At 40.7% G+C, this 14423-nt stretch overlaps 1 protein-coding gene across 3 annotated transcripts in view; it reads right to left on the minus strand.

Moving 5' to 3' along the window:
* prkcz (protein kinase C, zeta) overlaps nucleotides 1–13827 on the minus strand; it is a 227194-nt gene extending 213367 nt beyond the window's left edge. For all 3 annotated transcript variants that reach the window (XM_050065364.1, XM_050065363.1, XM_050065365.1), the window contains exons 1-2: nucleotides 13574–13827; nucleotides 2455–2576 (exon numbers count right to left, since the gene is read on the minus strand). In XM_050065364.1, coding sequence (XP_049921321.1) covers nucleotides 2455–2576; nucleotides 13574–13650 — 199 coding nt within the window. In that variant the 5' untranslated portion in view covers nucleotides 13651–13827. The remainder of the gene's footprint in view (nucleotides 1–2454; nucleotides 2577–13573) is intronic.
* Nucleotides 13828–14423: the final 596 nt, after the last annotated feature.

A 14423-nucleotide genomic window follows, 5' to 3' on the forward strand; every position in this document is an offset into this window, starting at 1 on the left:
GGCTTGTTTTTGCAGCTGAGGCAATCTGGCATGGGACTGGACCTTTGTGCAAAGTTTGGTGATTTTTCGCGCATGGGAAGTAGGATTTCCTCGGAAGAAGAAGAAGAAAGAAGAAGAAGAAGAACATGCAGGATAACAATAGGGTCCTGGCAGCTTCGGCTGCCCGGACCCTAATAACTTAATAAATGAATGAAATGATCCATCTACACATATGTAGGTAATAGCAGATTGGAGGGAATATGGATGGTCGATTTACATTTTTGAACTAAGTAAGAAAAAGGGAACTGCAGATAACAAAAGAAACTGCAAATAAGACAGACGCTGTGTGCATTTACATATAAGGCACAGCAGTGCAACTTCATTGATTCTCTAGAAATCTCCAGACATGCCGACAGGATTGGTCAGGATCTAATATTAATTATTGTTCTGTGTTCTTCTACACACAGTGTGTGTGTTTTTGCATGTATCAGAAAGAGTGGGCATGGAGTTTCTGGCACCTGCAGGGCTCCATTGTGGTAGTCCCCTCCCAGACGTTCCATTATGCTGCTGCCAACCACAGTAGGTCACTCTCAAGCCATTGGTGGAGTGTGTGAGCATATTAAGCATAGACCAACATGCGTAACTAGTCAAAAATATTCCCACAGATTAAAGTGCAACTTGCAGGTTAAATTTTTTTAAAAATATATACATAACCTTGTCTGAAAATTACCATATGAGAAGGTAATTCAGAAGTTATTATGGTTTACAGGACATAAGGGCACAAATTCAGAGGAAAAAGTGGCTCTTTTTAGCTCCTCTTCAAAAAACGCTTTTTTTTCAACATCGCCTGATAATACGTCACAAGAGGGACTCTGCATCCTTGACCCTGCCTCTGTCCAATGCGCAGTAGTAGGTGGTAATGAGTCTGAGCAGTAGTAAACTTGTGAGTTAGTATTTTTTTGGTTGTTAACAGTGCATTTCACCATTTGTGATTATGCCGAATTATTGTGTTTGTGCAGGTTACACAAACTCGAGCCTGTCAGGACATCGAGTCCACCGTTTTCCAGACAGAAAAAGGAGTGGAGTTAGTTTTCGTGCCTGGGTGCGTTTTGTGCAGGTGAAGAGGCACGATTTCACGGCTTCATCTGTGACCAAAAATGCGGTCATGTGCAGCGCTCATTTTGGACAGGAGGATTATGTTCCTGGCGGAGCCCGCCCGCCCTCACACATACCCCCGAGGCTTGGGTCTCCCTCGCGGAGAGGAAGACCCGAGCCTCGGGGGTATGTGCGGGGCCGTGGGGCTCGGGTCTCTCTCTCCGCGGAGAGGGAGACCTGAGCCTCGGGGGTATGTGTGAGGGCGGGCGGGCTCCGCCGAGAGACAGGCCTCCGTGTTTGAGACGCTAGCGGGCACCGTGAGGGTTGATGGGCAGTGTGAGACATGTTATGTCTGGTCTGGGGGTCAGATTCTCCACCAGAGCCCAGAAGGCATCCACCTCCCTGCAGCACATACTCTCCACAGCTGAGGACATGGGCTGGCAGTTCCCACATAAGCACCTATCATACAAAAAATTATCAGGAAATCTTCGTCTCTCTCTCTCTCTCCCTCTCTCTCTCTCTCTCTCCCTCTCTCCCCTGCGGACGTCAATACACCGTAATGCGGAGTTATAACACGCATAGCAAGATACGTCTGATACAAGCTGATATTTGCGCATTAGTTTCTGTTATGGGTAAGTAGCATTAGTTATCTAATACTGGCAGAACTATTGGTAGCTTTGTTATAACCTAATACGTGATGGCAAACTTAATGTTGTGATGTGAACACAGCGTTAGACATCGTTAGCTGTCGTTAGCTAACGCTGGTCGCTCACCAAGACACCTGCCCAGTTCTCCACTGGTTCTCCTCACACCACAGCTCTATTTCTCTCCTGTGGCCGTTATTTCTCCTAACCCTGATCTGTTCCTGGTCTCTTGGACGCCTAGCAGGCTCATAATTATAAGCCTGTGGGCCGTCATATGCATATGAATGTACATTTTCAACCTCTTCAGTCTCAAAACTAGTACTGGGATCCATGTTTATTAATGTTACACTCAATCAAACTTGGCCGGACTCCCTTACGCTACATCACTTCCAGTTAGTGGGTTTTTAGATGCGGAAGCAAAATTCTCTCACAAAAATGACCCCAAAAGTCACTGTAGTGTGTATATGTTTTTGTTTTTTGTTTTAATCGAGTTTCTACATCATTTCCCTACACATTTATTCACCATGGTCTTCAACCTGCAAGTTGGGCTTTAAGTCATTTCAGTGTGCAGTGTGATGCCGCAGTGGCAGTGTGTGATGACTTTGGATTTTCTGGCCACTGTGCTCAATTTTTGAGCCAGAGCTTAGCAGCAAAGTGGAAGGACACAGCAGGTGCCTTCAGGACAAGACAGAGCACACAGACGGATGTACAGTATTTGACAGTGAGACACACCCACCTTCATCATCGATCCACTTGAGTGTGATGGGCTGCTGCTTGGCAACGCTGCACATCATCCTCACCTCCTCACGCAACTCCACAAAGGTTACCGTGGCTGCCAAGTCTGTGATTAACATGTCCCTGAATGCACACAGAAACACACACACATTCACAGAAAATGTCAAGATTGAGTCACTTTGTCTAAGTGCACTAGAGATCAAGAGATCCCTCTGGGAGTCCAATGAGTCAACAACAAAATGAGGAATTGTTTCACTATTTTTGAATTCAAAATAAACTTCCACTATGGTCTGATATTGTAGCCTCTCAACAAAATTATCAGTTGATTAGTTTAGCTGTTAACTGGCAGGGTAGTTGTACATGCAGATGGGTATGACAGAGTAAATGATGGACAAAAATCTTGGCTTGGTTTGTAGTTAGTGACGGATTAAGTGTAGAACAATGTGAATGTGAACGTCTGCAGTATATGTTGGCTCAGGTCAGTCTTAGCTGTTTACTAGCCTGCACTGATGTTAACCAGCACATTCAGGGTACATTAAGCAGGTGTTAAATGGTGTCACTCAGCATTTGGACAAATGGAAAAAATTAAAGAGGCACTTCACTGATTTTGGAACTGAAGATCAGTTTATGAGTCATACTAGTGCTACTCAAGCTGTGAAAACAAATGTACAACAAATATCAGCAAGTCACGAATAAGTTCTATTTATACATTTCATAGGCATCATATCAGTGTTTCTCAAGTGACATAGTATATGAGCTGACCTTGACATTGCAAAGTGGAGGGAATGGTGGATGGCGTGACACCTAGGCGAGACACCTGCCAAGCTGCAGACCACTGTTTGTGACTTAAAAACAAAATTGTTTATGATCGAGCAAATCATCGCTGTGTTTCCAGCAGCTTTTTAACCACCAAATATGGGTCTTTTGTAGCGACCTGTCACTGTTTTTTCGGCTGCATTTCAGGCACCAAACATGGGTGTTTTGTAGCAACCTGTCACTGTTTTTCAAGCTTCTTTTTAGGCCCCAAATATGAGTATTTTGTAGCAACCCACCCCTGTTTTTCCAACGGCTTTTTAGACACCAAATGAGGGTGTTACTGTTTTTCCAGCAGGGATAGTGCCACCAGAGAATTTTTTTTTTTTTTTGTCGAAATATCACTGCTTTTCTAGAGTTAACTATGCCACCACACCAGAGTGTTTTAGGGCCAAAACATCATCTTTTCCTCACCATAACCACATGGGTTTTGTGCCTAAACCTATCCACACATTAACAGCAGTGTGAGACAGAATTTCAGTGTATCCACTACATAATACCATGCAAATGTAATATATCTGTGGTTTGCAAAAAGGTACTTTTTTCTGGCAGTTGGGTTAAATCATCATAACACATGGTGTTTGCTCCACCAGGTGTTGAAGACATTGGACAGTGGTTGAAAACTCTGTCTCCTGTTTCTCTAGAGACTTCACACATAACAGAAAGCCTTCAGAGGTACTACCTCATTTGGGCCATTCTTTATTTTAATCCATCTCTTCCAAGCTCCCCAACATTGAGTAAATCACTACCTTAGCAATTTATTACGACGCTGTTTTCACACTGCTTGATTAGATCTCCTGCTTGATATGACAATATAAAGTATTGAGGACAACACTGGGTTTGACAAAATTGGTATTACTAATAAATATCATCTGGTGCAGTCCAGCTATTGTAGCTGTGGTCATGGGAGTGCTATAGTGGCAATAATAGCAGCCCCACTTTGAGCCTCTGACATACTGCATTATCATTACATTCAATTCATTAAGCTAAGCATCTGTTTCTAAAAGACAAAAACCCAAAATGATTTTTAACCACACTTACCTCTGCTGTTAAAGTAATATCAGAATCCTCAAACACCCATCTAACCATCTGGATGAAAGATTTTTAACCCATGCCACAAATTTGCAACTACATTTTCTGCCTGGAAAAACAACTACCTTCTTGCTTTTTTGTGACACAAGAAAACTGAATGAGGACAAATGAGGAAACATGACATTGATATAGACAAATTTTCAGTCAACATCCTACAAATAGAGCAAGGACACATACTATTTATGGCTGGCATGTTGTTTGGAATTGTAAATAGTGTGGGAAGTTTGAAATGAGTTTAAAATGTTTCTTATCATAGAGCAGATGGAATATTTTTCATCCAGATGGTTAGAAGAGTCTTTGGGGATTCTGGACATACTTTCACATTTAGAAGTGTTTTAACAACCTGGATTTTTCATAGACTGATGGGTAATTATCTTACATGAGAGGTACAAACTCGAGCTAAGAACAACTATGGTAGCAGTACAGGTTATTGTAGTAGTTGTAATAATCCCCTGTGGAAATACTAATAAAGTGGAAATATTGATAAAGTAGTGGCTGCTGCTCCACTTTTTTAGTTGCATGGGACTCTAAAAATACACATTAATTAATACTTAAACCCAACCCACAAAATGCTAACTTAAGGCATTATAGCAGTGCACCTGTCAGGACTGAAGAATGAAAGATGAGTGTGCGTGTGTGTGTGTGTGTGTGTGTGTGTGTGTGTGTGTGTGTGTGTGTGTGTGTGTGTATGTGTTATTATTAACTCAGAACGCTGCTTGTTCACTTTTTTAGCCCAATCGCTCAAACGTGTGATATTTTCTGGCATGATCCATCAGTAACTATTAGATGCCATGGTTCCCATTGACATAACTAATGTGAATTAAAGTGTAAGTGTATGTCAATTTTAGGAGGCCAAACAACAAATATTACTGTCATTTAAATCATTTGATATTACATGACTGTAGAATTTAAGAAAATACAAATACATAAAAAAATCCAAAAAAAGAAAACATGGGTGAATAACAATATCTTTGTGATACCTGCATAGACAGGTTTTAGGAAGAAATTTCTTCTTTAGAATGGTCGATAAAAGAAGTCAGAGGGCTTAACTAGTACATATCATTAACAGACACCTCACGCTAATTTGAATGCTAATGCTGTAAACTAGACTGTTGGCACACACATCAGTTAATAAAAATTATTTGTTTAGCTTCTATTTTCGAACACTGATATGAAACAGAAAGTACAAAGATGTTGAATTTTGTTAATGGCCTTCAAATATCCTCATCAGTGGACCACTATTTTAAATAAGGGAGGCATGTTGAGTTTCAACACCAACACTTACTGCTGTGTTGCGGGCTGAATATGATATTGTGGATACTGGGCTACAGTATGTATTCACACAACAGTGCAGCTGCTGAGAATCAGGAGCAACAGTGACTGGGCCCATGTGAGTGTGTCTGACAGGAGTGTGTGTGGCCAAGTGTTTATGGCGAGTGCTTGTTGGACTCTGACAAGGTGGAGCAGAGACAGCTTGCTTCCCAGCAGGCATTGCTCCACACAGTCAACACCCACACAAGTCAGCATAGAATGATGTCACAAACACACACACACACACACACACACACACACACACACACACACACACACACACACACACAGTAGCGTTATGCCTATAAATATTGGTACATATTGTCTACAACTTACTGTTTGTTATACCTCTTGGCATTTAATTGATACTACACAAACCTAAATCGTCATGATGCCTATGCAACATTTTGATATGATTAAACATAGCCTATGTGATGTGTTACAAAGGTCTCCCACTTCATGTCCTCTTTGAAGGCACACTAATTAGAATGCGTTCTACTCTCCTGGTTTTAAAAAACTAAACCTGTTGAGGCCAAATGCACATGGTTCAGGCAACACTATGACTATTGCACATAGTGCATTGTTTGCTGAGTGAATATAACTGAAGTGCTCAGCACACTAAGGGATTGGTCATCTACGAGAGCATAAATCTAACTGTCAACATGTTGATCTTTGATCCCTCTAATCAAAGGTTTCCTGTCACCTCTCACTCATATACTGTACTGTGTGTTGGTTCCATGATAACACACACTCTGTCACTGGATTTCTACCTAATACAACTAATTCCAGTTCTCACTTTTACCTTTATTCTGGGAAACTCCATTAAATGGAGGCCATTAATCAACAGAATTTGAGGCCAAAGACATCTATTTGCATGATAAAGTAAACCCAGGCATTAGTCTGTTATCAACAAACAGATATCAAGATGGGTGATTGATATTTCAGTCACTATGTCACCGAACGGTAAATATATTCCAATAGAGCTCCTAGTGAACGGTCCAGCTCCAAAAATAGAAAATCCATTTGTGGCAGCAGATGTTTTAATCGTGGCGTGCCACCACAAATAAATGAATGTGTGGGAAACCCTATTCATATTTAACCACTAACCTATTGATCTATGACTGTGGGGAATGTTAACACTAGCGCCAGAAGACTTACTGCTGTTTAAAAAATATTTTGTAATATTTTTCTCAGTACAGATGGTAAGATTCTGTGACATAACAGACTGATGACAGCATGCAAACACCTAAACTTTATGTATCAACAGATTAACTGTATACAGCACCAATGTTGTCACGAAACTAAAATTTCGAACCTCAATACAACAATACAAAAAATATTAATATTCAACATCATTTTCATTTTTTTGAAGGGAAAAAGTGGCACTGAGGGCATAAAATGTATTTCATTTCATTAAAAGATACATATAACAAGGCTATAACATGACGACGACTTTTTTAGTAGCAGAGAACCACAGAATGACTGTAGTAAACATTAACAATCAGAGAGAGCAAGAAGAACGCAAGCACCATTATCCCAAATACAACAAAGGTACCCTGGAATCTATATATATAACTCAACAGGAGATTTCCTTCTGTTTTAGTTAGAGTAAAATCCTAAGTGATTGAGTTGTTTTTTTTCCACCTGGACCTTTATGCTTTGCCATTTCTCCTCTAATCATCACACTGTAACCTGCGACAAGCTGTTATGCTACCATAACTAGTGCACATAAACATTTATACAGTTTTTTGTCGAGGTGCGAACGTCATGTAGGTTTAAATTACCAAAGGTTTATAACAAAATCACTTGACGACACCGACTCCCATGTGTGCATGGTGAGAAAGGAGAGGGAGAGACGCTGTGCTGCTGCCAGAGGAGCCGCTGAATGAGTTCCCTCTGAGCGGTAAGTCACTAAAAGAGTCTGAGAAGTCTGGGGCTGTTCATAAGACATTCAGGACACCAAAGCTTATTCCACACTACTATTGCGAGCATCACATTATGAATTTTTTTATATAATATTAAAAATACCAGTATTATTGTGAACAATATATGGCACATCCCTACCTCAAAGAAAGACTTTAAAAATGTATTGTTTTGATACTGCTAGTGAAACTCTGTAATTGCATCAGCCCTACTTCTCAATAATAAAAATAATTGTTGAGAGTAGGAGTTGCTGTATTAACTTTTCATATAGTGACCAAGTACAGAAATGAAGTCCTTGAGCTGCACCACTTGACCTGCACTGTCTGCTCAGTACAGGGACCTACAGTCCAAAATAGGTCTGGTGTGAACAGAATCCTGTGGCGACCTTTAGTAGTGAAAAGGGGTTGAATGCATATTCAACATACCAAATCATTCAGGAGGGTTGTTTTTAGGATTATATAAAAACTGATGAGATTAGCCTGAGTTTAATGGGGCCACATTAACCCCCCAGCCCCTGAAAACATACACTACCCTCTAAAAATATATTGGAGTATTACTAAGCTGAGAAGTGAAAAACACTTCTGACCCAATTCAGAGTTTGGAGTAAATTCTACATCAGTAAGCTGCTACCTGAGAAGCAGTACCATGTCAACAGTAAAAAGATCAGTCCTAAGGACTCATTTCAGGTTCAGCTCCAACAACAGTGTGTCCTGACCATCAGCCCCTACTTTCATGCTAATTCTTAATCAACCTGAATAACACTATATATAAACTATAGTGCATTCACTTTAAAAAAAAATCTTTCTGCCATTTAAAAAACATTCACAACCCTAAGTATAAAAGAGCAGATCACAAACGTATCACAATGTTATGTTGAGCTATTCCTTTAAGCATGCTAACAGGGTTAATCAACATTTGAACAAGGTGGCTTTTCATTCAGTCCATATTTTTAGTCTGTTAACCCTTTCTGGACTCCTAATCATCAGATTGCAGTGTGTGCCAGGCTCAGTATACTGTGGACTGTGGACAGCTCAGATCCAGCACAAAACAGTACAGTACAATGGGCCACCATTATCAGCTGATACTGAGCTTATCACATATTTATCTGTATCCTAGCCTAGCTGCATCTCAGCAGATAAATAGCAAGTAATAATTGCAGTTGATACTGTATGTCTGACATGACTTGGAAACAAACTATGTTCCCATACGCATACCCTGATGAAGACGGTCTAGTCGAAATGTTGATACTTGAATAAAAGAAAACATTTTTGCATCGAGTCTTAGAGTGTGCGCCTGACATCTTTTTTCAAATTTGTATATTTTCGTCAGTGGTCAGCACCTCTCCAACCCTGGTGTGTGCTCCTCCTCTCTCTTCACCCATACACATACTACCATACTATATAGTATAGTATGCCAGAAAAAGATTTAGTATCCAATACATACTAGGCAATACATAATGTGCAATGAACAATGTGTCACATCAACTGACTGTTAATTGGAGTCGAAATGCCAGATGATGGTAAGTGGACATGCACTTGTATAGCGCCTTTCTAGTCTAGTCTTTTTTCTAGTCTTCTGACCACTCACAGCGATTTTTACACTACTGACTCACATTCACACACTGGTGGCTGAGGCTACCATACAGGATGCCACCTGCTATTCAGTAACTTGAATGCTTTTGGGGTTCAGTATCTTGCCCAATCGACATGCAGAGTGGAGGAGCTGGGTTCAAACTGCCAATCTTTCGATTGGTGGACGACCTGCTCTGCGTCTGAGCCACAGCCACCTGAATAATAGAGCATTCAAGTAGCTGATGACAGTCCAATAGTAACTTTAGACTTTAGACTTTAGACTTTATTGTCCCCAGAGGGGAAATTCTTTTCGACAGCACCACAACAGTTTGACCGACATACAGAACAGAACAGACATCATTGCACATACACATATGCACATTGCACAGGACATTTGGACAGAGACAGAAACAACATTACAGACTTCACCTCAGTTTCTTGCGGGATCTATTGTTCAATGCCGCTAAGGCTGACGGGATTAGGCTTCTGGTTAGACGAGCCTTCCTGCAGCGCATTGTCCTGTATCTATGTCCGGAGGGTAGTGGGATGATGTGGTGGTTGAGTGGGTGGGTAGTGTCTTGTTCTATTGAGAATGCGATGCATGCAGTGGCCTTTGCATTCATGTCTGTGAGGTTGGGTGTGGGGAGACCGATTATCTTGCTAGCCTTGTTAGTTATGGATATGAGTTTGGAGCGGTTTGGAGCGGTAATAATAGGAATATTGATTGTTTAAGTGAACAAAATAATCATTAATACTACAAACATCGATAGGACATAACTTTGAAAATCCTGTAGAAACTGCACAGATTGTAGATTCTAACATATTATATTTCAGAGAGTGAAATTACAATAAAAAGTTAAACTACATACATTGCAAAGTAACAACAGCAGAGCTCTCTGGGTTGATCTCCTTCTTGGTGAACTCGGTAAGTGGTGTTTGTTTTATCTCCAAGGCAACGGATATTAAAGCAAGTGGGTCAAAGTATGGGGCGTGGTGTTATAAGAAAGTAGTATGCCCCGTTTGTGTGCATACAATATGCAACAGTACATACTTTTTAAGGGCAGCTGCATTACCTACTAAAAGTGAAAAGAAAAAGTATGTGATTCGGAACGCACCCAGTGTCTCCTTAACATAGTTTGTTCATCGCAGAGCGCTGACAAGTTGTTCACAAGTTCACACACTGTAAAATGTCCCACTTGCCAACAAATTCTCAGTTGTCAAATACTGACGTTGCTCAGTGGCCCGTCACATCAAAATATGCTAGATACCCTCCTGCATCGGTTTTTGACACTCAGAGTGAACCATGAGTCAATTTATGCTTGTTACATGCATCAATTTATAGACCCCAGTATGTTCGACTCCGCTATGATAGATGGTGCCCCCTTTCAGCTTGTTAGTATTGGACCTTTTTCTGGTTGACCTATTATGTCACAGTTCGACATCGACAAACAAGTAAGCTACAGTTAACGTAGCTGCAAGCTGGTATTGTGGTGGACAACTTTACAGCTCTGTACATATCCTCCATACAAAAATGCACAAAAATGGATGTAAATTTCTCCATGTTGTTACCAGCTTCTTATTCTGTTATGCATTTATGCTATTTGACTTCTGGTTCAAAGCCTGGGGTGTAAACTGGGGAGCATGTGCAGCCAATTTGGGTCCGATTGACTCTATACATGCAGGAGTAATTCGACTTCCAATCACATTATTTGGGTGTGTTAATCCGACTTTGAGAAATACAATTTACAACCCCAATTCCAAAAAAGTTGGGACACTGTGTAAAATGTAAATAAAAATAGAATGCAATGTTTTGTAAATCCTTTTTGACTTATATTCAAATGAATACAGGCCAAAGACAAGATATTTAATGTATAAACTGATAAACTTTATTGTTTTTTGTTAAATATAACCTTATTCTGAATTTGATGCCTGCAACACATTCCAAAAAAGTTGAACAGTAGCAACAAAAGACTGGGGAAGTTGTTGAATGCTCAAAAAACACCCGTTGGAACATTCCACAGGTAAAGAGGTTAATTGGTAACAAATGATAGTATAGGTAGGTAATAGGTATGAAAGGGGCATCTTAAAAAGGCTCAGGTGTTCTCAAGCAAGGATGGTCATTTATTTTAAAAACTGTGCGGGCATACAGTTCAACAGTTTGAGAACAACTATTCTCAATACACAACTGCGAATAATTTAGAGATTTCAACATCAACAATCTAGAATATCATCAAAAGATTCAGAGAATCCAGAGAATTCTCTCCATGTAAGGGACAAGGCTGAAAACCAACACCTCTGACTCTTCAGACGGCACTGCATTCAAAAAACCAACATGACTGTATAACGGATATTACTACATGGGTTCAGGAACACTGTGGAAAACCATTGTCAGTAAGCACAGTTGGTGGCTTCATACAAATGCAAGTTAAGACTCTGCCATGCAAAAAGCTATATCAACAACATCCAGAAACACTGCAGACTTCTCTGGGCCTGAGCTCATCTGAGATGGACAGACACAAAGTGTAAAAGAATGCGGTGGTCTTATAAGTGCACATTTCAAAGTGTTTTCCAAAATCATGAACGTTGTGACGTGACACAAGAGGATCATCCAGGACCATCCAGACTGTTACCAGCTCAAGGTTCAAAAGCCAGCATCTGTGATGGTATGGGGGAGTGTTAGTGCCCATGGCATAACGAGTAACTTGTTCATCTGTGAAGACACTATGAATGCTGAAAGGTACATACAGACTTTGGAGCAACATATGCTGCCATCTGGACAACATCTTTTTCAGGGACATCCCTGCTTATTCCAGCAAGACAATGAGACACATTCTGCATGTCACAACAGTGTGGCTTCGTAGTAAAAGAGTGCAGGTACTAGACTGGCCTGCTTGTAGTCCAGACCTGTCTACCATTGAACATGTTGTGCACTATAAAGCACAAAATGCAGTAATGGAGGCTTCGGACTGTTATTCAGTGCTGTTAGAAGAAAAGGTGATGTAACACAGTGGTAACCATGCCTCTGTCCCAACTGTTATGGAATATGTTGCAGGCATCAAAATCAGAATAAATGTCCTTCCATCCATTTTCTAACCGCTTATCTGGGCTGGAGCCTATCCCAGCTGACATTGGGCGAGAGGCGGGGTACACCCTGGACAGGTCGCCAGACTATGGCAGGGCTGACATGTAGAGACAGACAACCATTCACACTCACATTCACACCTACAGAGACAGACAACCATTCACACTCACATTCACACCTACGGACAATTTAGAGTCACCAATTTACCTATCCCCAATCTGCATGTCTTTGGACTGTGGGAGGAAGCCGGAGTAACCCAGAGAAAACCCACGCTGACACGGGGAGAACATGCAAACTCCGCACAGAAGGGCTCTCACACCCGGGATTGAACCAGGAACCCTCTTGCTGTGAGGCAATAGTGCTAACCACCACACCACTGTGCCGCCCCAGAGTAAATGTACATTATTAAAAATAAATAATGTTTATGAGTTTGAACATTAAATATCTTGTCTTAGGACTGCATTCAACTGAACAGAGGTCAAAAAGGATTTGCACATCATTGCATTCTGTTTACATCTTACACAGCGTCCCAACTTTTTTGGAATTGGGGTTGTAATACAATTTCAGTTGGACTAAGATGTTTATGTGTATTTTAAAAGTCCAGATTTTGTCAGACTTACACAATGAATCAATTTTCTCTAATGTTATTTAAACGTACTGACTGAGGGTGGACCCCAAAGAACATCCTGTTTAGGGCCCCAGATGTATAGCGCAATCCCTGGTCCTTTCCATCCACAAAGAGAAAATTTGCATTTCAAATACTAAGTTAGTGGGTTAGAGAGCAGTGGGGCACTCCTTCAAAACAACAGGTAAAAGTAACATTTCTACACTGACTAAAAGACATATGTACAGAATTAGACATTCTTTACAGTAAGACCTTTAATATGAAAAAATCTCACATTTATAGAAATGAATATTCAATGAAGCAATGACACCACTGTCATGTTTAATGACAGTCATTATGTGGCCCAGACCAACATCACCACAAAACTTAAGGAGCACAAGAACACACCACGGCATGACACCCACAACAATAAATTGTTACTGACGCCAATGTCATATTATACAATAAAATGAAAATTCCTCAGTGTTGTTATCGGGGTGGGGACGCTTTCAAAACCTTTATTTTATTCTCATAACTTTGAAAATACCAAGGTGAGTTTGACATTGGTCGGGTGTGCAGGAGTGCAGTGTCACTGACTGACCTAGCTTGATCTTAGGAACGACCCCACATACCACCAGTGGAAGTCTCCACTCCACAGGTGTTTCCCCTTGTCATCGTAACCAGCCCGCTACCGTCTCCCTGTTTCCTACGGCAAGCTACTTACCCACAGTAGTGTGCTTTAATTTTCACCAAATCCGAGTCCAAGTCCATTATGGATCCGTTTGACGCTAGCATATGCATTGTTTGGCGTAACGTTAACTCCCAACTAGCCCAACGTTAACGGGACAGGCCCAAACTAGCTGTATCACCCAGTGACGTCTGAAGATAAAAGTTTAACTTGACATAACCCGGCCAGGAGTACCGCTCTGTAGCATACTCTCAAAAGAAAACTTGTCGAGCTACTTTGAAGTTTCTTTCGTTTCGGCAAGGATAGAGGCGGAGGAGTTGTCAAGATGGCGCGTGTAACATTACCATTCCCGGTTTTACGTATCAAAATAAAACAGATACACCAAAGTTGTGCTGCAACTGAATCCGCGATAATAGTAGTGCTCTTATTTTGAAAGGAAAGCATCCTAACACCTGATCGCGTGAGGACAAAGTCTGGCTAACCTGACACAGTGTTTTATGTCTCACTATGGTTACCGGAGTCCAACTTCACCTGTCCCATTGCTTCTAACGGGACTTTCACCAAAAACGCCTATAATATTAATGTAAGGATTTGTAGACAGATTATGGTGGTCCAAAGCGAGTTTATAGGGAATATACTTAAGGTTGCGTAATGATATTTGTCTCTCCACATACAGGTGGTGTGCCAACTTACGAGTGAAATCATCTTCATGGTAACGTTATATTTTATTTCTCTTATAGTAATGTTCTTGTCATACTCCAGCATCAGGGCGTCTCTATTCATTCCATATAATCATTATTGATAACGTCAAAAAGATTTTGTAAATACTTTTGATTGAACAATGATTTTTATGTGTTTTAATAAAAGCCTTCGTGGAAAAAAGATG

Source organism: Epinephelus moara, chromosome 16 (genome assembly GCF_006386435.1).
Source record: "Epinephelus moara isolate mb chromosome 16, YSFRI_EMoa_1.0, whole genome shotgun sequence".
Lineage (NCBI taxonomy): Eukaryota > Metazoa > Chordata > Actinopteri > Perciformes > Serranidae > Epinephelus > Epinephelus moara.